Source organism: Populus euphratica, unplaced genomic scaffold (genome assembly GCF_000495115.2).
Source record: "Populus euphratica unplaced genomic scaffold, PopEup_1.0 scaffold15.1, whole genome shotgun sequence".
NCBI classification, from domain to species: Eukaryota; Viridiplantae; Streptophyta; class Magnoliopsida; order Malpighiales; family Salicaceae; genus Populus; species Populus euphratica.
In genome coordinates this window covers 1,565,596-1,588,589 of record NW_011499874.1, presented here as the reverse complement: position 1 = coordinate 1,588,589, position 22,994 = coordinate 1,565,596, and the positions used below count along the sequence as shown (strand labels likewise).

The following is a 22,994-nucleotide window of genomic DNA, read 5'->3' as shown; positions in this document are numbered from 1 at the left end:
CATACTTGTATGACTAAACAAACTGTGTTGACACTTACATAGAATGTTGACATTTGATGTTTTTTTCTTTTAATTAATTTGAGTGGGATGCCTTAAATTTATCTAAACTAATCCGGCCACTAATTATTTGGAAGATTAATTAAATTTAAACGAGGTCATCGCCCTCCAATGGAACAACATGGAGGCTGGCACACGCTTTTGGTTTTCAACTGCTAAGTGGACAAAATCAAATCTAAGTATTATATTAGTAATATGGTATTCAATTGGTATGGTTTAAAAGGTTAAATTTTAAAGTTTTTTTTAAATTACTAATTTGATTTTATAAATTTTTAGAACTAGTAAAAATTTATATAAATGTTAATTTTAGAATTCATAAAATTAAATAAGAGACTCGCTTGGATATTTATATTAATAAAAAAAAAAAACAAACATGATATTGGTATAAAAAATCCAAATGCTAATTAATATTACTTTGGATACTGTAAAATGTATGAACCCCAAGGTCATACGAGACATATATACATATGGAGCAAAACTTTATGTGCTTTTATCATCAATGAAGTAAGTTTTAGAATTTTCTGTTGGGGGTGCATGCATGCCTAAGGACGTAGCTTATAAGCTCCAAAGAGCTCTCCAATTTATTTATTTTTCAAAAATAGTAATTAAAATACCACAATTAATTTGAAGAAAATCAAAGATGGAATTGCAAATTAAAGCATCCGAGAAAGAGATTCTTGCTGCATAATAACTTGAGTGAAAGGAAGAAAAGAAAAGGCTCAAAATCACCAATGCCATATAGTTAATTATCTTAGATCTAATATTGTTGATTAAATAAATGGAAAATTTAGAATGTTTCAAGAAATACAAGGGGGATTTAAGTAAATTAAGTTTTCTTTTTTCTTTTCTCTATTTCCAGTAAAAACAATCTTAGTTGGCAAGGTCCAAAATTAGCCCTATAATAGCTAACCATCGTAGCAGAGCCCCATGATCCTGAAAACTGATCACGAGACAGTGACCTAAAAGAGTGGCACACGCAATTTAGGAGAGGAAGCCTACGTTATGAATACAAAGGCCAGCAACTCATCCATTTCTCCTTGGATTTCTCTTTGAGAAAAGTTTCAGAGAGATCATTTTCATTTTTTTTCCCCATCTGGAACCTTTATGGGCTGCACGTTAATGTTTCATGTTTAAACTCTCTTTGTACTTTGAATATTTCTTCTGTGTTTACACACCAGGAATTTAATTAAAATATTCCCTTAGTCAATTTCTTGATTGCTAATATGATTCTCGAGACGTTTTGCGCAAGTTAATTCAGGGGCTGACAGAAAAGCTATGTCTACTGGTATATTCTGTCGCATTAAGCCCTTGCTTTTTGGAGGCAGGACTTCTAGATTTGAGGTATAAAAGTTTTCCAGTTTTTCTTTTTTATGTTTTTCACTTGCTATCTCGATAATATGCTGGTAATTATGATTCATAATGTAGAGAAAATATTTGTTCCAAAGTGAGAGAATGCTTTAGCCACAGGCTAATACCATGAGTTCTCCACTAAATTTTATGTACATCTTGTCAACTATATTCTGCGTAGTCATATGTGTTTTCATGCCAGGAAGGTTTATGTTCCTCTGATAACCATTTCATGGCACTTCCCTGCTCCTTGACTAAGTCCCTATCATTTTTGTTTTTTCATTCCTATAGACTTTCTAATGTTAGCTTTGGTTTCTTTTTCCTCGAATTCATCTAAATTTGCAGAATTGAAATAGTTTTTGTATCAGAATCTTAATAATCTAGCTTCAAGAGTTTGTATCTCGAAACCTTTATTCCATCTAATAAAATTAATACAATCACGCATGGGATATATGATTCTGTGGAATTTTTAATGTTTTTCGCTCATGTCAACTTGATTTTAATGTATGATAAATTAGGAACATCTGGTTTCTTATCAATGTTGACAGAAACAAGAGTATTATTGCAGGTAGTGAAAAGAGCTGATTTTAATGTATGATAAATTAGGAACATCCGGTAACAACATTGGCTTATCAATGCTGACAGAAACAAGAGTACTATTGCAGGTAGTGAAAAGAGCCCACTTGGTCAAGGATAAGAAGAAGGAATCAGAAGAACAGAAGATGGAATGTTCACATTCACGTGGATCTTCAGGCAACTTCATTTTGATGATGGAGCTTAGGAAGAAAATCATTACCTTTAGAGACATCATTGACCTACCACCTTTCGATGCTTCTCTGAGCATAAACGAGGTACCATAGAACTTCATCGTCTGTTGAATGAAGTTAGAACACGGGACCATGCCTTGAATCTCTGAACATTTATCTGTGTTGCAGCTGGTGATGGGAACAATGAGAGATCTGCACAAGTTCTACCCTGAAATCATACCCAGTAGTCAACTGTATGAAATTAAGGGATCATCTATCGATAAGGTTTTCTACTTAGTCCTATCATGACCACTCCATGGCAGTTGTTGGATGCAATTCTTTTAAGATTTCGAAGCTGATCATCTAAATGCATGCTCAAACAGGTTCTGAAATATTTTTGTGAGGCTTTGAGATCAACTGGGGATTCATGGATGATGAATCAAGAGTGGATGGACAAAGCTACATACAACATGTACAATAACAGTGATCAAAGGATCAGTTCGGAACAAGCAGGTATGATACAACTTTTCCAGAATTTCGTCAGCAGTATATTTTTATCCACGTTGAAAAAAAAATGGAACAAGTTGATTGAAAGAATTTTGGAAAGTGTGCGTTGTACTGAAGAGCTTGGTTTTTTCCATTTAATATCTCCTTGTACAACTAGTCTGAAGTTTCATGATTGAAGGTGATTACTTCTCTATCTTTCTTTCTTTTTTTTTTCTGAATTTTTAGTTGAAATTGCTTCCGCAACACTCACCTGCATGATTAAGATAGCAAGAGAAATGTTTGATGTGATGGATGAATATGAGCCAAATAAAGACATTCAACGATCCAACGCCTTCAGCAAAATCTTGATGGAATCCTCTTCAGACAACAACATCTATAGCCCATGTGCTTCTCCAGAGACTCCTACATCAGTGCTTCCCGAGTTTACGGGTTCTCCTGCTTCTGGAGAATTTTCAAATTTTTATAGCTCTTCTCCTCTTCTCAGATCTCTGAGAGTTCAAGCACTTGAAAAATTGAACCCCATGGACATAAAACGTCTCTCATTCCACATGCCTTCAAACCTGGAAATTCTAGACGGCAGCAGTTTGAAACGAAAGGACAGAGTGGATGATGAAACAATGACAGAAGTGGAAGCAAAGCGCAAGCCATTGTTCGAAAGGAGCAATTCAGAAGAAAGCAGCAATTGTGAGGAACTGATGTTTGAAATAGAAGCAAGCAATCATTATGATGTGAAAAAAGCTGCTGACCTTGAGGATCACAGCGATTACAGCTTCAAACGTGGAATGCCACAGATTGCAGCAGCTGAGACCAATCCAGTGATAGCTGAAGCCATAACGCCACCAGCTGCATTGTCAGTCAATGCATCACCAGTTCCACCAGCGCAGCCTCACATATCCTCACCCATGATGGTAGACGTTGTGGCCACACCATCACTACCATCTACTCCTCCACCAATGAAGCTGCAACCAGATGTAGCAACCACACAGCCACCACCTCCAACTCCACCTCCACCTCCTCCTCCACCACCACCATTCGTGCTGCAGCCAGCGACTTTTACAGTGGCTAACGTACCACCTCCACCACCCCCCCCCCCCCACCGCCACCACCTACTATGTCAAGAACTGTAACAGCACCCCCGCTACCACCTCCACCACCACCACCACCACCTATGGCATCTGGAACTGCAGCAGCAGCACCCCCACTGCCACCCCCACCCCCACGTATGTTATCAGGAACTGGAACAGCAGCATCAATGCTGCCACCACCACCACCTCAAACATCAACTGCAAGAAACGCACCACCTCCTCCACCACCACTCATGATGTCTTCAAAAGGAATGATGCCATTGCCACCGCCACCACCTATGCCTCTCGGAAATGGAGCTGCTCCACCACCTCCTCCACCTGGTGCAGCAAGATCATTACGCCCCAAGAAAGCACAGACTAAATTGAAGAGATCAAGTCAGATGGGTACTTTGTATCGAGCGCTTAAGGGGAAGGTGGAAGGAGGAAATCAGCTTACTAAATCACCTACTGGAAGAAAGGGTCCAGCTTCGAGCAGTGCTGGCGGAAAGCAGGGAATGGCTGATGCACTAGCAGAGATTACAAAGAGGTACGTATTGCTTTCTAAAGAAATCTAACATCAAGAAATAATCTGTTTGGTTAACCTTTATTTGAAGGGAATGGAAAAGGTCATAAATTAGAACCAAATGAGTTTCTTTCTTTGTGCCTCAGATCAGCATACTTCCAACAAATTGAAGAAGATGTTCAAAAGTATTCAAAGGTAATCACAGAGCTGAAGGCTGCCATCAGTACCTTCAAAACAAAGGACATGACAGAATTGATCAAGTTCCACAAGCATGTCGAATCAATTCTTGAGAAATTAACCGATGAAACACAGGTTAATATAACAGAAAAAGTTTGTTATTTTCACCACTCTTCAACGTCCACATGTCCTGTTCAATTTCTATATCATCATGACCTGTATTTCCTTGCATTACAGGTGCTTGCAAGGTTTGAAGGTTTCCCTCAAAGAAAGCTGGAAGCATTAAGGACAGCAGCTGCCCTAGGCTCAAAGTTGAATGGCGTAGTGTCTGAACTGAAAAATTGGAAGGCAGAGCCCCCATTAGGCCAGCTTCTTGACAAGACAGAACGTTACTTCAACAAGGTAACTTTGTCATAGTCCTGAACCTCATTGTAAGACAATCTTCATTATTTGCAAGATTTTTTACATGCAGCTAAAAGAATTAATAACATGCAGATCAAAGGAGACCTTGACGCCTTGGAGAGGACAAAAGATGAAGAATCCAAGAAATTTCAAAGTCACAACATCGACTTCGACTTCCATATTCTTGTACAAATCAAGGAATCAATGGTGGATGTTTCTTCGAGCTGCATGGAATTCGCACTCAAGGTAGATTCGCCTATGAATTAACATTTTGTTTCAAACTAGAAGCTCAATTCACACAACTTGAGGATCATTTCCAGAAGATGATTTGACTTTGAAGAGGATTTTTTTTACCATTTTCTTCTGCTTTTGAATATATTCAGGAGAGGAGGCAAACAAAAGCAGCAGAGACAGCAGTACCTGGAACCAAAACAGAACCTAGAAGTGCTGGTGCTAAGATGCTTTGGAGGGCTTTCCAATTCGCATTCCGGGTTTATAGCTTTGCTGGTGGACATGATGATCGAGCTGACATGCTGACAAGAGAATTGGCCCATGAAATAGAGACTGATCCTCATCATCAATGAATGATTAAAAACTACTAAAAGAAAAGAAAAAACCCTCTAGAGTATACACATATGTTTATATTCTATATTGCATTGATTGACGGCGATGGAACATCTTCAGATACAACTTTTGCTTGCTATTTTGATGAACTAGGACTTAGCACTGCTTCAAGTTTCTATGCTACGATATTCTTTATGGAACTTTGAGTCACAACTCTAGCTATTCTACTCCCATTTGTAATATGTAATTCTTGAGGTGCATGTTCTTAAGGGATTGATTCTTTGCCCCCTTTTTTTCCGATAAATCATTTGATGGTTGAGGGATTTGGAGGTGTACTAGAACCTCATTTTTGAAAAAGAAAAAATGTGGCTACCAATTATGCTATGATGCCTTGGCACGGCCATGTATTTTATTATTATTTCTACTTTATATTTTTCATTTGTAGCTTCAAATTTCAATGTCCTTTTCTTATCTTTCGATTTGATGTTGTTGAATAACACCTCAAGTTCTTGTTGGAAAATATCTGTCGTTTTCATTTTAATTCATGAGGACCTATCATTGAAATTTTGCTTCATTTGATTGAAGACTTTCGAAATTTTATAAGCATGATCAGCATTTTAGGCTATCTCAAATATAAGCTTGTTTGCACAGAACTGCAATGAAGATTAATTCGCATAAAAAGAAATTGCAATGAAGGTAACATTTCTGTTCTTTATCATTTTATTTTATTTTTTATCTTGAAGACAACATTTCTTTGCTTGATTAATCCAGATCAGTACATGGATCAGAAGAACAAAAGGTAACCACGTATCTCTTAATCAGCAAGCTAAAAGAGAAGCAAAATACATACTTATACGTATCTCTTAATCTTGATGACGATATCTTTAGAGTGATCATTCTTTTGTATACTCAATCTTGACGCCACCAATATTAACAGGGTTCTTACCAGACCTAGGCACCAAAGTCACCACCAAGCTATCATCACCTTCAGCTTCCAAATTGTCCAGCAATTCGTTAATCGCCAGTGTCAAACGAGCCTTCCTTTCGGTCCTCCTCCTATGAGGCACATTCACAAAGCTCCCAGCAAACTCAGCCTTGTCTGGTCCTCTGAGTGATTGATCACCCTCATCGTTAACATAAACATCAAACTTCACAAACTCCCCTCTCTCAAAATCAACTCCTTCTATCACTAAAACTTCCTCTTCATCTTCTTTCTCCTTCTTACTTCTTGATTTCTTTGGCCTCGAAACCTCAGTACTTATCACTTTATCTAAATCTAAAGGGAATGAACTGATTGGTGTTAGCACCATATTCTTTGTTTCAGCTGCTTGTGCTACCTTGCCGTGATCAAAATCCCTTACCCCTCCTCTGATTTTCTCTACAGCTGAGACTGGCTTAGCATCATTGACATAAGCATCACTAAGAATACTGCTTGCACAATAAAGGCCCCCTAAACCAAGGATGACATCTCTTCTTGTGGTAGGGTTTCGAGGATCATGATCATTAGTAGCTTTTCTTGAAACAGCACAAGGGGTTGAATGGTTGGATACTTTTGGGGAGGAGGGGCAGAAGGAGGAGGTCCTAGAAGTCGATGGGGAGAACGCTAAGGTATGAGCCATGGTTCCCTTTGTTTTTGTGGCCAGACATAGGATAACGCTCCATGTTTATTTATTTATTCAGGATAAAGGAGAACAAGACATCAAAATAATTGCCGTCGCTAGATATATAATCAACTGTAGAGATGCGTCAGCAATGATGTTCGAGCCTTAAGGTGCCGTGCTACGCATCGACTGTAAATTTCTCAGGTGGTAGATGAAATATAGAAGAAAGTCGTGTGGAAATTCCATTTCCATGCTTTCCATGGCATTGACATGTTGTGTAAACATGGGATTTTTGGTTTCACTAGATAAGATGACTCATTTCAACTTCCAACTTTGAGTGCCATTTGGTTTGAATTTTTGCAGTTCTTTACTTCCTTCCTTTCGATTTTATTTTAAAAACAAAATAGGGAAACAAAAGATAAATTGGTAAGGTGGAAAATTTCAGAAACTTCTTTTATAAAAATGGGATTTTTTATTTAAAAAACCATCAATTTTTTATTAGGTTGATTTGAGAATTAAATAATTTTTATCTCATTAAAAAAAGGTAAATTCTCATAAAAAAAATTTATAAAAATAAAAATGTTGATTAGAGGTGAACATCGGTTTAAATAGTTGGGTCTAAATCAAAAATTCAACTAAACTATATTTTTTAAAATTTAATCAAATAAATGAATAAAAACTTTCGGTTGAATTCAATTAAGTTTAATTTTATATTTTTAATAATCAAATAAGTTCAGATGAAATTTCTAGTAGAGTAATCTTTACTGGCTTAAATCTTTAATAGGCTTTTAGTTTATAAAATATTTTTCAGTTTAATTCATTATTTTTTGTTTTTGAAACTAGATAGGACTGAATTTTCTAAAAAGTCTTATAATTAAAAATATAAAAAAAATAATTAAAATGTTATTCAATTAGATTAATTTGAGTTAATTTTTACTAGTATTTAAGATAATTAGTTATTTTATATTTTGATTAATATTAATATTCAGATCAGTTTGTACATGTATAAATTGATCTTATGAGTTTTGAAATAAACAATTATATAAATTTTTAATAATTCTAAAATGATTTATAGGATTCCAACCAATGAACTTTAAAAAATAAATATAAAACTTAACTAATTAAATTATATATTTTAAAATTAAATAAGTAATTACTTGATATAACATTACTTAAATAATTAAGTAATTTGGCATGAGAAAATGTTGGTGTTAAACGATGGTGGCACCATCTTATTAACCGTTGACAATGGAAATCTATATTAACGAAAAAAACCGAGGCCAGTGTATTTTCAGAAGGTAGGTTACATATTTTCGGGCTCGCTTACATAAATGTATAGATAAATATATATTAAATCTATCTCTTAAGTTCAATTAAACATTAGTTAATTACATTGGAATTTGAAAAATCAAAATGAAATGCATATTTGTAGTTGACTCTAGCGATATGTTTGTCAAAGGAATGGAAGAATGGATGGACGATAGCAGAGAAAAGAGGGGGATTGCCTTGAAAGTATTTTTATACTGAAAAAAAATATTAAATTAATATTTATTTTGTATTTTTGATGTATTAATATTAGAAATTAAAAAATTAAAAAAAAAATCAATAAGGTATCAATTCATATTTTCTTCCTTGTTTATATCCTTGCATAAAAAAAAAATCAATAAGGTATCAATTCAGATTTTCTTCCTTATTTATATCCTTGCACTATATATTTTATCCATTTTTCTTTCTACATTTGCTCTTCTTGACAAGCATAACCTAAATTAATATGTAAGGATTATAAACACTTCCAACCACGCTATTACTAATCTTCTTGACAATTTTTAATTGCAAGTTCCATTAAGGTATTCTATGTTTATGAGTGAAACCTCGTATGAAATCTAGATGTCGAGAAAAGCCATACTACATATATATAATATATAATATGGGATAAATACATTTAGTCACCTAGCTATCATCTAATCATCGATCTTTGCATGTGCTTGATATCCTCTTTTTTAAAATTTTTATCGTGAATATCTAAATTAGTTTAGATATATTTTAATTAATTTTTTAAGATATTAAAGTTAATAATTAAATAAACATCCAGTTATTTTGAAATTTATAGATATTTTAATTAATTTTTTAAGATATTAAAGTTAATAATTAAATAAACATCCAGTTATTTTGAAATTTATAGCATTTAAATTAATAATCTTTCAAAAATAAATTCAAAACCTTATTAGTTTAGCTCACCTAACTCAATATGTTTTTTTTAATACGAACCAATTGTTGATTTGCTTAATTTTTTTTTAGAACTTGCCACTGTAATTAATTCCTCGATGAGTCCACTTTGAAGAGAGGAATGGGCCACTAGCAAGTGGAGCAGTTTCTTGAGAGGGAAAACTGTCACCCTCTCCCTCCATGATCCTCAGTAGAAACTAAATTAATTGGTTACGAAAATGAGTTTCCATGGAGGTAACTACCCTTATACTGCGTACTTTCTCCAGCCACCACAAATAGTATGATCAGGTCACACCAAGTCTGGTCACAGATACTAGTATACTTCCAATATGTTTGATGTTTTCTTTGGATGGAGAAGAGCTTCAAAGTGGTAATTTTAGTCAGCCAATGTTATCCATAATCCATAGTTAATTTCATTGTTGTGTGCTTAATTATGTTCTTATTAGTCATCTGGACTTAGTTTTTTCTTTTCTTATGATTAGAGAACATGCATGTTGTCATTTTGCAGCGAGAAATCAATTAAGCGACTTCATTGCCGCCTTAATTTACTGAAGAGAAAGAGACACTCAATTGTAAGGCAGTTACGCGAGGACATTGCTCAGCTTCTCAAGATTGGTCAAAATGAGGCTGCTTTTGCCAGGGTAGTCCTTCTCCTGCTCTTTGAATTCATCACTTGAGAATTTTTTTCCTCTTCTTTTTGCTTGCTTCGAATTGGAAAATAATGTTGTTGGACCACTAATGAAGTGCTAATAGTTATTGGATTTTCCCGTTGTAGCTTCCAGAGTTTGAGATGAATAGGAAAATCAAATAACAGCAACTTCATTGCAGTTATTTTACCTCTGAAAGATTATGCAGGCAAAACTCTGAGGATTCAGGATAGATTATTTACAATGGCTCAGGCTTGTTGAAAGGGGCCTGAAATATTACTCTTCCTGTAATTATAATTATCATACAACTTTTCAGAACCCTTATGAGTTTCACTTTAATCCCACATTGATAATTAAGTTGCTGTGTTGAATCAACTGTGTCGGAAACATGCATTCATTTTGATCGTTAAGCTTATATAAGCAAGGAGAAAGCTAAGAAAACTGAATAATCACTAGAGTAATCCTGTATTAGAACCTTCCCTTAACTTGAACAAAGCACTGTAAAAAATCTTATAATTCTGGTGAATACAGTTTCATATTGATTGCTGACGTAGCTTTAGCAAGCTTGCAATAAGGCCATTTGTAAATGAATCACGATTGAATTTATTTGCCTTTTGATTGTAATGATCATTGACATTTAAATATTACACATGTTTGGCAAAATGTCATGCTTTCGTTTTCCTTGAAATCTTGTTCATTCCACGAGAATTTGATTTGTTGCTGTTGCTATTCCGCGAAGTTAATTTTCCTTGCATTTCTCAGGTTGAACAGCTTCTTAAGGACCGGAGCTTATTGGATGCATATGATCTGGTGGACCACTACTGTGAATTTATCATTCTTCACTTTCCATACATTCGAAGACATAAGTATGATTTCAGTTATAAAGCTACTCTTTGTAGAGTTAGATCAACTATACAATCAAAACCCAGGCATATAACTCTAATGCATTGCTAGAATTGTTAAATTTTCTGCACGTAAAGATCAAGTGGCAACTGAAATCCTAAGGTTCTTCTGTTAGACATTTAGTGCTCTTGCGTTGTTGTGTGTCTGTACTGTATAAAATATTAAGTTGATGCGTGACTTCAGCTTTTCTACTTTAATGTGGAAGATGATCATTTTGAATATAAGTTCTTAATCTTGATTTCAGGGACCGTCCGAAAGATATCAATGAAGCAGTTTCAACGTTGATATTTGCTGCTGCATGGTTTGGGGATCTGCCAGAGCTCCGAGCGATCAGAAAGCTTTTTGGAAAGCGCTACGGGCAGAAATTCATTAAGGATGTAGCTGCATTGCAGTCTGGAAACCTTGTCAATCATGAGGTTGGCAATTGTCAAAGTTTGAGCCAACATGTCTTCCTCAATTCTTCTTACGTGGAATTTCATCCCTTCAAGCTTTGTTTTCGATGTTGTCACTCTTAATAAGCATTGCATTTATGTCACAGATTATGGAGAAACTACGTTTAAAGCTCATCAGTGATAGTGTGAAATTAAAATTGATCAATGAAATAGCCATGGATTATGGCCTCCAGCTGTGGTACTTCGGGAGTGATAACAGGCCCAAACAACATCTTTTGCAGGTAGGCTTACCCCACAATTCATTTTTCTGAATTATGGCCCTATACCAAGTCTTTTTATTTAGACTTTTTGATGAGAAACTCTAGAATTTAGTTTAAAATCTTTGGTATCATCCAATTGCAGATGCCTGGAGACACAGATCATCAACTGGAGAGGTTTGTTTTCGAGGAAGATGCTGGTGTCAGTTATAACAGCACCAGTGGGGCAATAGTGCTAGCTTCATATGCTAAGCATAGCCCTGATATTCCATCTGAATTAACCATCCATCCTCCGGACAAGGCTCCTATGCACAAAAAAGCAGTCCATACAGAGAATCATTCTCAATACAAGTATATGTATGAACTACCTGATCAAAGTGATTTCGGAAGTTCTGGCTCAAACAACATGTCCGCAGACTCTTTCAAAGGCATTGCTGATATTGCAAGAACAGCAACTCGAGAGATTTCATTTCAGTATCACAAGAGAACTGTCTATGTTGATGAGGTGGAGGAATTTGAGTTTAATGGTAAGGACAAAAGCTTATTTTTGTTTAATGCATCCCCCCGTCCCTTGATTGACAACTATGGTGTTGATGGATCAACACTGTTGGCTTTATCCCACCATGGTTATAGTGAAGGCAATTGCAACGGACCTGAACCTGAGGATAAGATAACATTGTCGAGGAAAACTCATAAAAGGATCAGGAACTCGTATGGTCACAGGTTGGAAAGGAGAGTTGATACCAAGACCAATCGTAAGTGCGAATCTTTTCTGACACCAGTAAACAAGAAAGACAACGATTGCGTGGTCTTCAACGGTCAATTTTGCAACTTTTCACCATGTCAGAAACAGTTCTATCATCGAGTTTTTCATTTTCAAAATAAGCAGAGGACAACGATGCCAGCCAAAGAACGCAGGATTGCCTCATTGGTATGCTATGATAAGGTTTCGTCCAAACCAGTGAAAGGGTATGTTCAGTCCTGTAAAAGCCCTGAAAAGAAGTTTAGATGCTGCTTGGAGAAATCATGCTATAAATGTGATGGTCAGGTAAATGGTACTCAAACTCAAGACAACAAGAAATTAATGGAAACTGAAGAATCATCAGATTGTCCAGCAAGATATGCCTCTTCTTATAATTCCTCTTCGCAGGGGCCTAGTCCTGGTTCAAGAAAAAAGACAATCCCACCAAAAAGGCTAAAGGGCATGACCGTCCCTGATAATGATAACCAGTCAATTTCTTCTCATCTTGAGCTTTCAAAAGGAAGCACAGCCTCATCTTGTAGCCATGTACATCCAAAGCTCCCGGACTACGATGAAATAGCAGCTAAATTCATAGCTCTCAAGAAGGAGCATCAACTAAGAACCAACGCAGCTAGGCATGGCTTGAATATCGCATGAGACCAACTGCATAAGCATGCACCATGTATACAGACTGTAGATATGGTCCTCCCACTCCTTAGTCTGGTGATTTTCAAGTCATTCATACATATTCACGCACCATTTTTTTTATCCATTAATATTTTGCTCCATTCGCTCATTACTTGATTTTTTATCCATTAATATTTTGCTCCATTCTTGCCTTTGTATTTGAGGTCTTCATGACATCATCCATCCTAATTTGCTCATTACTTGTCCTGTCGTCTTTCTATAGAATCAAAAGGGAACTTATCTTCAATCTTTTAGCTTATGATCCTTTCTATGCTGAATCGATATAATATTTTTATGCTCCATTATTGGCAAGAGATTCCACAAATAACATATTATTTTGTGGGAGAGATGCCTAATGATGTGATTAAATACTACGATGGTACATCATGAGATAGTGCACATGAAGTTGGATTGCATTTGGTTAAAAGAGAGGTTGTTGTTTATGACTGTCTTTCATATGATTCTTGTCATTGGTCACGGTGTGGAATCCACTTTACATAGAGGTGCTATCTTTTTGGTCTCTTTTCTTCACATGATTCGTGCACGTTGCAAATATATATAGGGAAACCATCAAGATTATTTTTTAGATAATCATTTAAAAAAAATGATATAAAATCTAGGATTGTTTAACTATATTTTAACGTCAATAGATTCAATAATATCACACTTAGTTAGCTAACTATTCGAAATTTATTATTATTATTAAACCAAACTTAATTTGATATTTTTCCTAGTCCAAATTGAATATCTAAACAAAATTGAGCTATTGTTGACACAGTTAACTTAATAAATTAATTCATTATTTCATTAATCCAGTTAGAATTAAGTATCTAAAAAAAATCAAGTTATTATTAAGTTAGTTGACTCAATAGATTAATCTATTATTATTTTATTGATCCAGTTAAAATTCAAGTTAACATTAAAAAAAAAACTTAAATGATATATTTTACTTTAAAAATAATAATTTAATAACTCAAGTTAATTTACCTGATTTCTATACCAAACTAAGTCTTAAACTGAATAAATTCTTGAGTTGGGTTTAATAAATATAGTATTTTTTTTCTTTTTCTTTTTTTTTTCAATTTTTTCTCACGGTTGTATCTTATATTTCCCTTCCAAACTCCTATACATTTGATATGACGAAAAAAAACCGATGGTATGGAATTGTAATTAAGAGTAATTAAATTTTGACGTTATAAACTTTGTAAATAAAATCTATGCATAATAAAAATATAATTAAATATTGACAGAGTTAAAATCAAGACGTTCTTATTAAGATAAGATCATGGAAGTTGTCGTAGCTAGCTAAATAATTATTGAAAGATGGTCTCCATCGTTACTGTCACGTCTAGCCTAACATCAATCATCTCAATTGGCACTCATCTTTCATCGTATAGTTAAAAAAATTTTGATATCATCCTTTGAGTTCCACAGAATTTCAATCTTACACCTAACCATTAATTAGCTTTTATTTAATTAGGTTTTTGAGCTTTTTTTTTTCTCCTGAGGACTTTACATGTTTTCATGAGATAAGTGGGGCTTTGAGAGGGAAAATGGGAGAAAAGTAACAAAAAAAAATTTAGTTTTATAATATTTATTTAGCTAATTTTTATTTTAAGTTTCTCAACCTGTTTTCTGGGAAAAAAATAGATTAAAAGACATTATTTTTCATATTTCTTCGACGTTTATAAAAAAATACAAGTTAAGATAAATAAGGTTAAAATTCTATTTAAAATTATAGTACTGGTGATATTTAAAATATTTTTATTTAAAAATATATTAAAATAAATTTTTTTATTTTAAAAAATTATTTTTAACAATTAAATATTAAAATATTTTATTTGAAATAAAAAAAATTGCAAAATTTTATCCACAGTAGGAAAGGGCAACGTTGAAAATCTTAAGAAGTAAAGAAAATGAGAGATTCTGAACTACTGGGATAGAAGAAAAACATTGATGAACCTATAACGACAAAAACTTTTCAACAAAGCGTTCATCTATTTTTGAGGATTTACTTGTCTTAATTAACCCATGTCAAGAAGAAAAACCACCCGTTCTAATAGGCTTGTTTATAGCTGAATTTATTATAATAATAACGATAACGTTTATTATATAGTATTTATTAACTTAAGACATACATTATTCAGTATTAAATAGTTGTTGCGTATAGATCGCTTTGGCGCCCCCGTTCCTTCTTTTGTATGTTTGTGTTTGCATTGAGAGAGGGAAGATAGAGAAGGAAGAGACTTTTTCTCTTTTTCTGGGATTTTGAAAGATGGGTTCTTCAACACTGTTACTGTTAGTGGTTTTTGTGTTTGATCTCGTTGCTTTTGCTCTTGCTGTTGCTGCTGAACAGAGAAGGAATACTGTAAGTTATTTTTTTTCTTTTTTTGTGAAGTTTTTAGCTGCCGCTGTTGTTATTAACTTATTATAGTGGTGGTGGTGGTGGTTTTTTATGCCTTTTGCTTTGTGGGTTGTAGAGATAAGAGGGTTTTTGTTAAACTGCTTGTGCAAAAATTAGAAAGATGTTGACTTTTCTACTTTTGGGCTTCTTTGAATGCCTAGTTGGTTCTGGTTTACTTTTCTTGTTCTTCAAGTATAGTTGGTTTTGCTTGAAAGTTGTTGATACATGATGTGGTGATTTCTAGTCAGTGTTTGGTCTGTGAAATTTGTTAGCTTTGTGCAACCAAAAACTTTGAAGGGGGGGGTAAGGGAAGAGAATAAGGAATTTGTTTCAACTATTTGTAGAATTCTTTACTAGATTTGGTTTTTAAGTTCTTTGTTGGTGTTATATGTTTGTTGTGAATATGTGTGATCTTAAGATAGAGAAAAGGCTTGACATTTTCCACACTGATCTGGAGAAGTTTAAAGAATTTATTTTCAAGTTCCATATGCTGTGGTCGATGCCTTGTTGTGGCTTATGTTGAGTGTTTTCTTATTCCTAAGGTCTACACTGCCTGTTGATTTTCCTGTTAGGTTAAGAATGCTACTGAAAGCATATGAAGATGGAATTTACCTAGTGAACTTATTAAAACTGTAACTGGATGCCCAAGTTTAATATTTGCTATATAGCCAGCTTGTTACCGGCGAGTCATTAAACGTAGTTGGCTTTGAATTGAACTTAGGTGGATGTGGAGACCTTGGTCTATTCACTATTGCATGGATTTAATCTCTGGAATGCTTTTAAGAGCATTGGTTAAATGGTCCTTGAATTCTGTACATCACGGTTGGATACTGAGCAGGAAGAAAAACTTAGTATCCTGCATGTGACCTGCTGTAATTGGGTTGTTCTGTGCATTTTATAGAGTTGTAGATTCAATATCTAAGTTTCTTTTAATGATATCACACCAAGGATATAACCAAATAACTAAATCCCTTGTTGATTGAGGAAATTAATTAGTAACTTTTTCCTTTCCCTTTTCGTTTCTGCCAAAATCTGCCACCAGAGAAAATGAGCAATTGCAGACCACACCAGTTTCCTGTATCTCTGATGGACCAATTTCAACTTATCCTTGTCTTCTTTTGCAGGCACAAATTGAAAAGGTGGGAAATGATAGCTATTGTCGTTATGATTCAGACATTGCAACTGGATTAGGAGTCGGTTCACTCCTCCTCCTTATGGCTAGTCAACTCCTAATAATGGTAGCTAGTCGATGTTTGTGTTGTGGGAAGGCTATGAGACCTAGTGGTTCTAGAGCATGGGCGATCGTCCTGTTCATCACCTGTTGGTATGTGCACAAGCAAACTTTCCAAACCATGTTAAAGAAGAGAGAGAGAGGGAGGGAGGGAGATGATATTTTCCATTTTCGCTAATCTGCTCATTGCATCCTTGTACCAGGGTATTCTTCTTTATTGCTGAGATCTGCTTGCTCGTGGCTTCTGTTCGTAATGGTTACCACACCAAGTACTTATCAGATCCTTCTCACTCTTGCCAGAAAGTGAGAAAGGGAATTTTTGGAGCTGGAGCTGCATTTGTTGTCCTGACAGGCATAGTATCTGAGCTTTACTATGTTAGCTATTCCAAGGCTAATGATGAACAACCTTCTTATGACAGAGACACTGGTATAAGAATGGGGAATCTATAACCTGAGCTGATTTGGATTGAGGAGGAAGAAAGTATTGACTCTGTAACCCCGTTTAGTTGACCTGCATATCGTGATTGTGATCTTGTTTTATATTGCATAGGTCTCTTATGAGTTGTAATTAATACTGCTCTTGGCCATCATTTTTTTAGCCTTTTGATACCCTAGGATTTACCATCTATATTTTTAAGAAATAGCTGAAAGTTTGCAACCAGAGCATCGCTTCAACCAATTAAAATTATCATAGGCCCTGTATATTTGAACTGGATTTGATAGTGTTTCTTGGAGATCATGTGTATTTTCCCTTCATTGTATGACACTTACTGGTCATATGCCAGAAATCAGCAGTTCTCTTCTCTTTCTTCAGGCGAAGACAGAAGCCTTTTTTCATGGTTTTTTCAGGTGAAGACTAGCATCATCTTCAGTTAAAACTCACTAGTAGACATTTGAAATGAATTTTGTCCAAATAATGGATTCCTGGAAGCTAAATTTCTTATAGGTTTATTAGTCACCGGTCCATTCTTTCATTCAAAATGTGGTGGTTGCCGTCCCATATCAGTTTCTGCCCCCATGGTATTTGGCCTCTTGCTTTGTAATGGACCCAAAAATTGGACATAACGCATGTAGAACATGTGCACAGCCAATAAACACATTTGATCATTGCAACCAGTGTAAACCCCACAAGGAAGAAGAAACAATAACCTGTCACTGAGACATCTCTTCTGTTTCTAGCCATAGAAAGTGCTTGGCATAATTTCCCAGAAAGATCAAGTTTGTGATTGAACAAGTTGAATCGGCCTTTCCTTTTCCTACTTGTAGCATCAATAACACCACTTGAGAAGAGGCTACAATGTAATATCTGATTAGAGGCATTGTCGGCTTGTCCGGGGAAGGACCCTCCAGAATCAGAATATATAAAATAATTTCATTAGATGAATAATCCATCATTAAATAAACTTATTTTCAAAGACCATACATTTAAAAGATCCTTATATTTTACTTGGAGAAGGACTGTAGCCAGGTGGATTTGAATGTTCAAGAGGCGTGCCAGTACTTAACCAAAACTTTCTGGCTCGCTGGTCATCAATTCAGACATTTTTTTATAGCAGGTCACTGAAGGAGCCCACAATTGACCTGAATTGACCCACAATCAACAGCATGCTTTGCCCGTAAAGAAAAAGGAAAACAAGCCCTGTGATTACATTTTTCAAGTCTCCGGTTTATGTTTTTATGTTTCAATTACATATTTAAAAGTATTTAGTTAATTCAACCGTTATTTTGCATTTTTGCATTTTTGCATTGATGGCACTGAAACTGTCTTAAAATCTTGGTTAAAAAAAAGCTATTATTTCTAGTTTTTTTAACCGTTAACACACAAATTATACTATCACAATGTCAAACACTTAAGCTTGTTCTGCTCAACTGCAGTACTGAGGGGATAAGAACAAACATTCTGGAAAAATTTATAATTACATTAATATATAGTAAAAGCCATCAAGTGCCTAGTTAGGTTTCAAGAGAATCAAGAAGAACTCGTAATCAGAATTCTAAAATGCTCAAGAATTTTTGCAGAAACTACTTTACAGCAAGAATATGTGTCAGGGCTAGAAAAAGAGAATGATTCTGAGCAAGTGGTGAGAAAACAAGTCCATGAAATGTTATTATTTGAGATTTCCAAAAAATTATACATATCCACAGGAACCTTCCATCACATCTACTAATACCCCAGCTTAGCTGGAGAAGACCCCATCACTGCAGTCTCAACTTAGATACCCTTCTCTAGCACAACGTGAACCCTAACCCCTTAGCTTACTTCACATGAAATACTTCTGCATTGGAATTGAAACATTTGTGAGTAGGATAAGGAAAGAAAAAAACTACACAAATGGACACGTTATATTATAGCCTGAAGCTGAAACTGAGGGGGAAAAAAAAAGGACAGCTTCAAACAGGATACATCTAACTAGCTATAATAGTTAAAGACACATTAATATATGACTGTGATATTACAAATGAGACTGACCATTCACACAAAAACACTCAATTACTAGGAAAAAGAAAGAAAGCGGATTTATCCACACTTCTAATAAGGTTAATAAAGAACTTAGTTATGGTTTGATTTCAGAATCATCCCATGTGACATTGAGATCAGTAGAGACATAATTCTCTATATCATCCCAATTCCAGTAATTTGTTATGTCCATTCCACTGCTTGTATTTGGCACTTGCCATGGTTGAGCGATAGTGCTACTTGTGGAAGGCATGATGGTGGTGATGGTTGAGTCCTCCGTGGATTCTCCCGAGTAGTTATAAACATTTAAGGGCTGAAAGGAGCTGGTGCAAATTGAAGATGGGTTTGTGTCGAAAGAACTTGGACAAGGAAAGAGTGAGCCTTGAATTTGAGGTAGAGACAAAGATGAACCCAAAAGGACACCATTGTTGTCGGTGTTGAAACTTTTGGTATCCAAGTTGTTGCAGCTGATTGAATTCTGTTGCAGAACTGAAGATGGTGGATTGATCATTGCTTGATACAGAATTCCAGATAAATTCTTTTGATCACCAAGTACAAGATCAGGAAGATTCTGCTTTTGTTGCTGAGCTTGAATTGGCAGCTGGGGGTTAACCCTATTGATCATATTGTTGCTATTATTGGTTCTTGGAGCAGCGGTGCTTGCTGTGTTTGTGGAGGTGGTGGTGTCAGCACTTGTTTTTGATGTTTTCGGCCTCTTGTTTTTCCGGCCACCACCAACAGGAACATTTCGGAGAGTACCACCTTTAGTCCAGTGTCTCTTGCAAGTCTTGCAAAAATGCCTAGGCTGTGACTTGTTGTAGTTGTTGTAGTAACAAAACTTTGTGTTTGTTGACTCACACCTTGGACACTTCAAGGACTCGGATTGCAGCTGGTTTTGTTGCTGTTGCCTCCTTATTGCAGGAGGTTTAGGCAGCTCCAAAGTCCGTTCCTGCAATAGGGTCTGGCTCCAATCTAACCCGCTACTGCTAACCTGCTTAGAACTCAACCCCATCTTATACAACACCCAAAACAACTAAGAAAATCAACCACGAGATCAGTGACAAGAAGCAAATGTTTCTCTCTGTATTCAGACAAAACCAAAGCAAACAGATTCTCTGTATTCAGACAAAACCAAAGCAAACAAATTCTAGCTAGCCTTTGGACCTTGGAGCAAGAAGAGAAATCAAAATGAAGAATAACAAGAGGATGAGGTTGTTCCTTGTGAGCCAAACAGTGAGGAAATAGTGCTCAAGGGAAATCGGTGATACGATGGTGGCAAATGTTGCTTGGAGAAGGGTAGGAAGGTGATGAGAAGGGAGCATGTCTATTTTAGTCTCACATCTACCTTGCTCTAGTCTCTCTATATACCTATCTACTAAACTATCTGTTTAAAGGGAAAAATTAATGATGATCATAAGAATTTAAGAGATCATGATTACTCAAACTAGCTTCCTTATGGTCCGTGAAAGCTTTGAGTGATTTACTTGGCTAATGGAGGTTTGTGATTTTGGTAAAACATGTGGTACCAATTACTTGGAGAAGAGGGACGTTATTTACTTGCTGTTACCGGCCCCGCAGCTTGACCCGCAAATAGGTCTCCGAGTAATATCTGAGTTTATATAAATATATATATATATATAACATTAATTTACTTTATTTTATTTCTTAATGTAAAATTTTTAATTTCTATTCACATAAATTATTTTTTATTTTATTTTATATATATATATATATATCAAGTTTATAATTAATCTAGTTGAATCTGGATAACTTCCTAAGTAAATATAAAATCAAAGTGATCTATATTACTCAAAGAAAACCTTGAATTTTTATATTTTTTTAATAAATTTAAAAAATTATAAATTAATTTATTTTATTTTATTTAGCTTAATGTATTTTTTTTATAATCTATCTTTACATGAATTTTTTTAACTTTTCTACTTGTGAGAGCATGAATTTTTTTAACTTTTCTACTTGTGAGCGCTATATATATATATATTAAAAAATTTTATTTTTTTGACTCCTTTACTGAAGTAAACCCTTTGTGGGGTTTAATAACTATGCATTTTCTTAGCCTTAAGGTCGTGACGGGTTTCTTACACATGGATGTCTTGGTCCTTAAGGTGGTGGCGAGTTTCTTACACGTGGATGTTCAGCCACCCTAGATCGGGGCGACCTACGAATGCATGAGGTGTAAAGAGGACGTCGTTTCATGGTACCATGTACTAGACGCTATTCCTTAATTAAGAAGTCTTCGCGGGCGGGTAAACTAAGCTAAGGCACAGTAATAGTGTTGGTAAAATTGAATGGAAAGGGATGACAAGACACTGCTGTTGTGCGGTCTTTTAGTATTCAATTTGTCACCATTTGATTTTGTGTTTAGAATTTTATTAAAATATTTTTAGTTTAACAAAATATTAAATTAATTTTTTATTATTTTAACTTATTTTTAAATAAAAAAAATTTTAATAAAAAAATTTCCACCACCATAAAAAAAATTATTTTTTGTTACAATATCATTTTATTCTACAATTTTATAATATCAAACTATTAACATTTCACTGTAATAATAACACTTAAGTACGTTTGTCTTTTATAATTTGATATTTTTATTTTTTAATATTAGATTTAATAGGTATGAATTTCATATTTTTTTTTATTTTTTATAGAATTATCTTGATCTTATAACTCGGGTTTAACAAGTTAACCCGAATTAATTTATGGATTTTTTATTATTTTTTAATTGACTTTTTTTAATTTCATTCTTCAAAGTTGGATTGATTAAAATTTTGATTTTATTTTTTTAATTAATGTCTATAAGGTTATACGCTCTTATGATTTGGATCGCGATTTTTATAGGTCAGCTAAGTTGGCTAGATTTTTTTTATTATCTTTTTTAATTTTATCCTTCAATATTGAATTGATTAGGTGATTGATTAAGAATTGACTTCATTTTTTTTTCATGGATTTATCACGATCTTATAATCTGAGTTTGATAAGTTAACATAGGTTTACTCGAGATATTTATTTATTTATTTATTTATTCAATTCAACCATTCAATATTAGTTTAATTAAAAATTATGCTTTATAATTTTTTTTATTTAGCCTAATTGCCGCAAGGTTTTTTTGTTTTTTTTTTATTTTTTTAGTTTTTTTACTTTCATCTTTTAATATTGGGTTAATTGAAAATTAGGTTTCATAATTTATTTTGGTTGGTTTTCTATAGGGCTATTTCGATCTTATGAAACGGGCACGAGTTTGATTGATTGACTCGAGTGGTTTTTTCATGTGTTTTTTAATTGATTTTTTTTATTTTATCTTTTAATATTGGATTTAATGAGAATTGAGCTTCATAATTTATTTTAATTTTCTTTCTATGTGATTATCTAGATCTTATGACTCGGGATTAGTAGGTTAACCCGATTGACTCAACATATATTTATAATTAAATTTTATTTTTAATTTCATCCTTGAATATTTGGTTAATTGAGAATTGAGCTTAATAAAAAAAATTATTTATTTTCTATAGTGTTATCAGGGTCTCATGTCTTGGGTTAGAGATTTGACAGGTTAATATAAGCCTATCCGAGTAAATCTAGTGGATCCAATATGTTGTCATTTCAATATTTTAAAAAACATATCATCTTGATTTTATTTTTACTTTCATCAATCTATAGCATGCAATCTTTTTGCATATCACATAAAATTGTATTGTGTAAATCCTTTGTTAACGAGATTAATAATAGTCGTGAGATTTTCATGTATTTGTTGTGTACTTTAAGATTATTTACTTCTTTTGATTATTTGCTTACAAAAAAGCAATTGTTAAAACTTCTTTATATGAGTGAAACACAAAGTCTAGTAGGGATTAAACTACCATATAAGACTAAATTTTGAATTTTAGGGTGAAAAATTTAACCTTATAACAAGTAGTATCAAAGTATGGTTCATTTTAAGATTGTGCAACCAAAAGTCATGAAAGCTATTCGAGAAGTGTCTTGAAACTTTGATAAGGTTAGAGGAAGAAGTGTGAAGAATGCTCTATCATTGATAAATTG

General features: G+C 34.3%; 5 protein-coding genes and 2 long non-coding RNA genes across 9 annotated transcripts; 3 read left to right on the top strand and 4 right to left on the bottom strand.

The window, feature by feature from the left end:
• Window positions 1-1,406: 1,406 nt before the first annotated feature.
• LOC105128078 (uncharacterized) lies at window positions 1,407-2,995 on the bottom strand. The gene is made up of 3 exons (XR_842764.1): window positions 2,908-2,995; window positions 1,997-2,379; window positions 1,407-1,908 (listed from the first exon to the last, which is right to left on the bottom strand). It is a non-coding gene; the product is annotated as an uncharacterized LOC105128078 (long non-coding RNA).
• LOC105128080 (uncharacterized protein At4g04980-like) lies at window positions 2,335-6,237 on the top strand. Its single transcript, XM_011029598.1, is given in 7 exon segments — window positions 2,335-2,435; window positions 2,534-2,663; window positions 2,883-3,739; window positions 3,742-4,268; window positions 4,391-4,823; window positions 4,917-5,069; window positions 5,207-6,237. Coding segments are annotated over 7 exon segments (2,391 nt in total). The 5' UTR covers window positions 2,335-2,345; the 3' UTR covers window positions 5,408-6,237.
• LOC105128079 (uncharacterized) lies at window positions 3,809-4,681 on the bottom strand. Of its 2 annotated transcripts, XR_842766.1 has the most exons (4): window positions 4,590-4,681; window positions 4,131-4,471; window positions 3,920-4,060; window positions 3,809-3,823 (listed from the first exon to the last, which is right to left on the bottom strand). It is a non-coding gene; the product is annotated as an uncharacterized LOC105128079 (long non-coding RNA). The 2 variants fall into 2 exon arrangements; XR_842765.1 differs by lacking the exon at window positions 3,809-3,823 and having other exon boundaries at window positions 4,016-4,099; window positions 4,179-4,471.
• Window positions 6,073-7,265, bottom strand: LOC105128081 (polyphenol oxidase, chloroplastic-like). The gene has a single exon (XM_011029599.1). It carries the CDS (start codon window positions 7,004-7,006, stop codon window positions 6,281-6,283), a length of 726 nt encoding a protein of 241 aa, XP_011027901.1. The 5' UTR covers window positions 7,007-7,265; the 3' UTR covers window positions 6,073-6,280.
• A 2,167-nt stretch (window positions 7,266-9,432) lies between these two features.
• Window positions 9,433-12,812, top strand: LOC105128115 (uncharacterized). Its single transcript, XM_011029638.1, has 6 exons — window positions 9,433-9,467; window positions 9,723-9,855; window positions 10,624-10,727; window positions 11,009-11,180; window positions 11,303-11,437; window positions 11,559-12,812. Exons 1-6 carry the CDS (start codon window positions 9,433-9,435, stop codon window positions 12,810-12,812), a joined length of 1,833 nt encoding a protein of 610 aa, XP_011027940.1.
• Window positions 12,813-14,891: 2,079 nt separating this feature from the next.
• On the top strand, window positions 14,892-17,284 carry LOC105128077 (1,3-beta-glucan synthase component (DUF1218)). The gene is made up of 3 exons (XM_011029597.1): window positions 14,892-15,210; window positions 16,371-16,570; window positions 16,681-17,284. Exons 1-3 carry the CDS (start codon window positions 15,118-15,120, stop codon window positions 16,925-16,927), a joined length of 540 nt encoding a protein of 179 aa, XP_011027899.1. The 5' UTR covers window positions 14,892-15,117; the 3' UTR covers window positions 16,928-17,284.
• A 1,181-nt stretch (window positions 17,285-18,465) lies between these two features.
• On the bottom strand, window positions 18,466-20,427 carry LOC105128076 (dof zinc finger protein DOF4.6-like). 2 transcript variants are annotated; one of them, XM_011029596.1, is made up of 3 exons: window positions 20,068-20,427; window positions 19,028-20,033; window positions 18,466-18,753 (listed from the first exon to the last, which is right to left on the bottom strand). In XM_011029596.1, the coding sequence occupies exon 2, from the start codon at window positions 19,945-19,947 to the stop codon at window positions 19,033-19,035; it is 915 nt and encodes a 304-aa protein (XP_011027898.1). In that variant the 5' UTR covers window positions 19,948-20,033; window positions 20,068-20,427; the 3' UTR covers window positions 18,466-18,753; window positions 19,028-19,032. The 2 variants fall into 2 exon arrangements, with proteins under 2 accessions (XP_011027898.1, XP_011027896.1); XM_011029594.1 differs by having other exon boundaries at window positions 18,478-20,033.
• Window positions 20,428-22,994: the final 2,567 nt, after the last annotated feature.

What these genes read in the sequence shown, in the direction of transcription:
- LOC105128081 (XM_011029599.1), bottom strand. Translation starts at nt 7,006, where the DNA reads ATGGCTCATACCTTAGCGTTCTCCCCATCGACTTCTAGGACCTCCTCC.
- LOC105128115 (XM_011029638.1), top strand. Translation starts at nt 9,433, where the DNA reads ATGAGTTTCCATGGAGGTAACTACCCTTATACTGC. An exon ending in ATGAGGCTGCTTTTGCCAGG is followed by an intron (nt 9,856 to 10,623) that starts GTAGTCCTTCTC and finishes TGCATTTCTCAG; the next exon opens with GTTGAACAGCTTCTTAAGGA. An exon ending in CCATACATTCGAAGACATAA is followed by an intron (nt 10,728 to 11,008) that starts GTATGATTTCAG and finishes TCTTGATTTCAG; the next exon opens with GGACCGTCCGAAAGATATCA.
- LOC105128077 (XM_011029597.1), top strand. Translation starts at nt 15,118, where the DNA reads ATGGGTTCTTCAACACTGTTACTGTTAGTGGTTTTTGTGTTTGATCTC. An exon ending in CTGAACAGAGAAGGAATACT is followed by an intron (nt 15,211 to 16,370) that starts GTAAGTTATTTT and finishes CTTCTTTTGCAG; the next exon opens with GCACAAATTGAAAAGGTGGG. An exon ending in GTCCTGTTCATCACCTGTTG is followed by an intron (nt 16,571 to 16,680) that starts GTATGTGCACAA and finishes TCCTTGTACCAG; the next exon opens with GGTATTCTTCTTTATTGCTG.
- LOC105128076 (XM_011029596.1), bottom strand. Translation starts at nt 19,947, where the DNA reads ATGGGGTTGAGTTCTAAGCAGGTTAGCAGTAGCGGGTTAGATTGGAGC.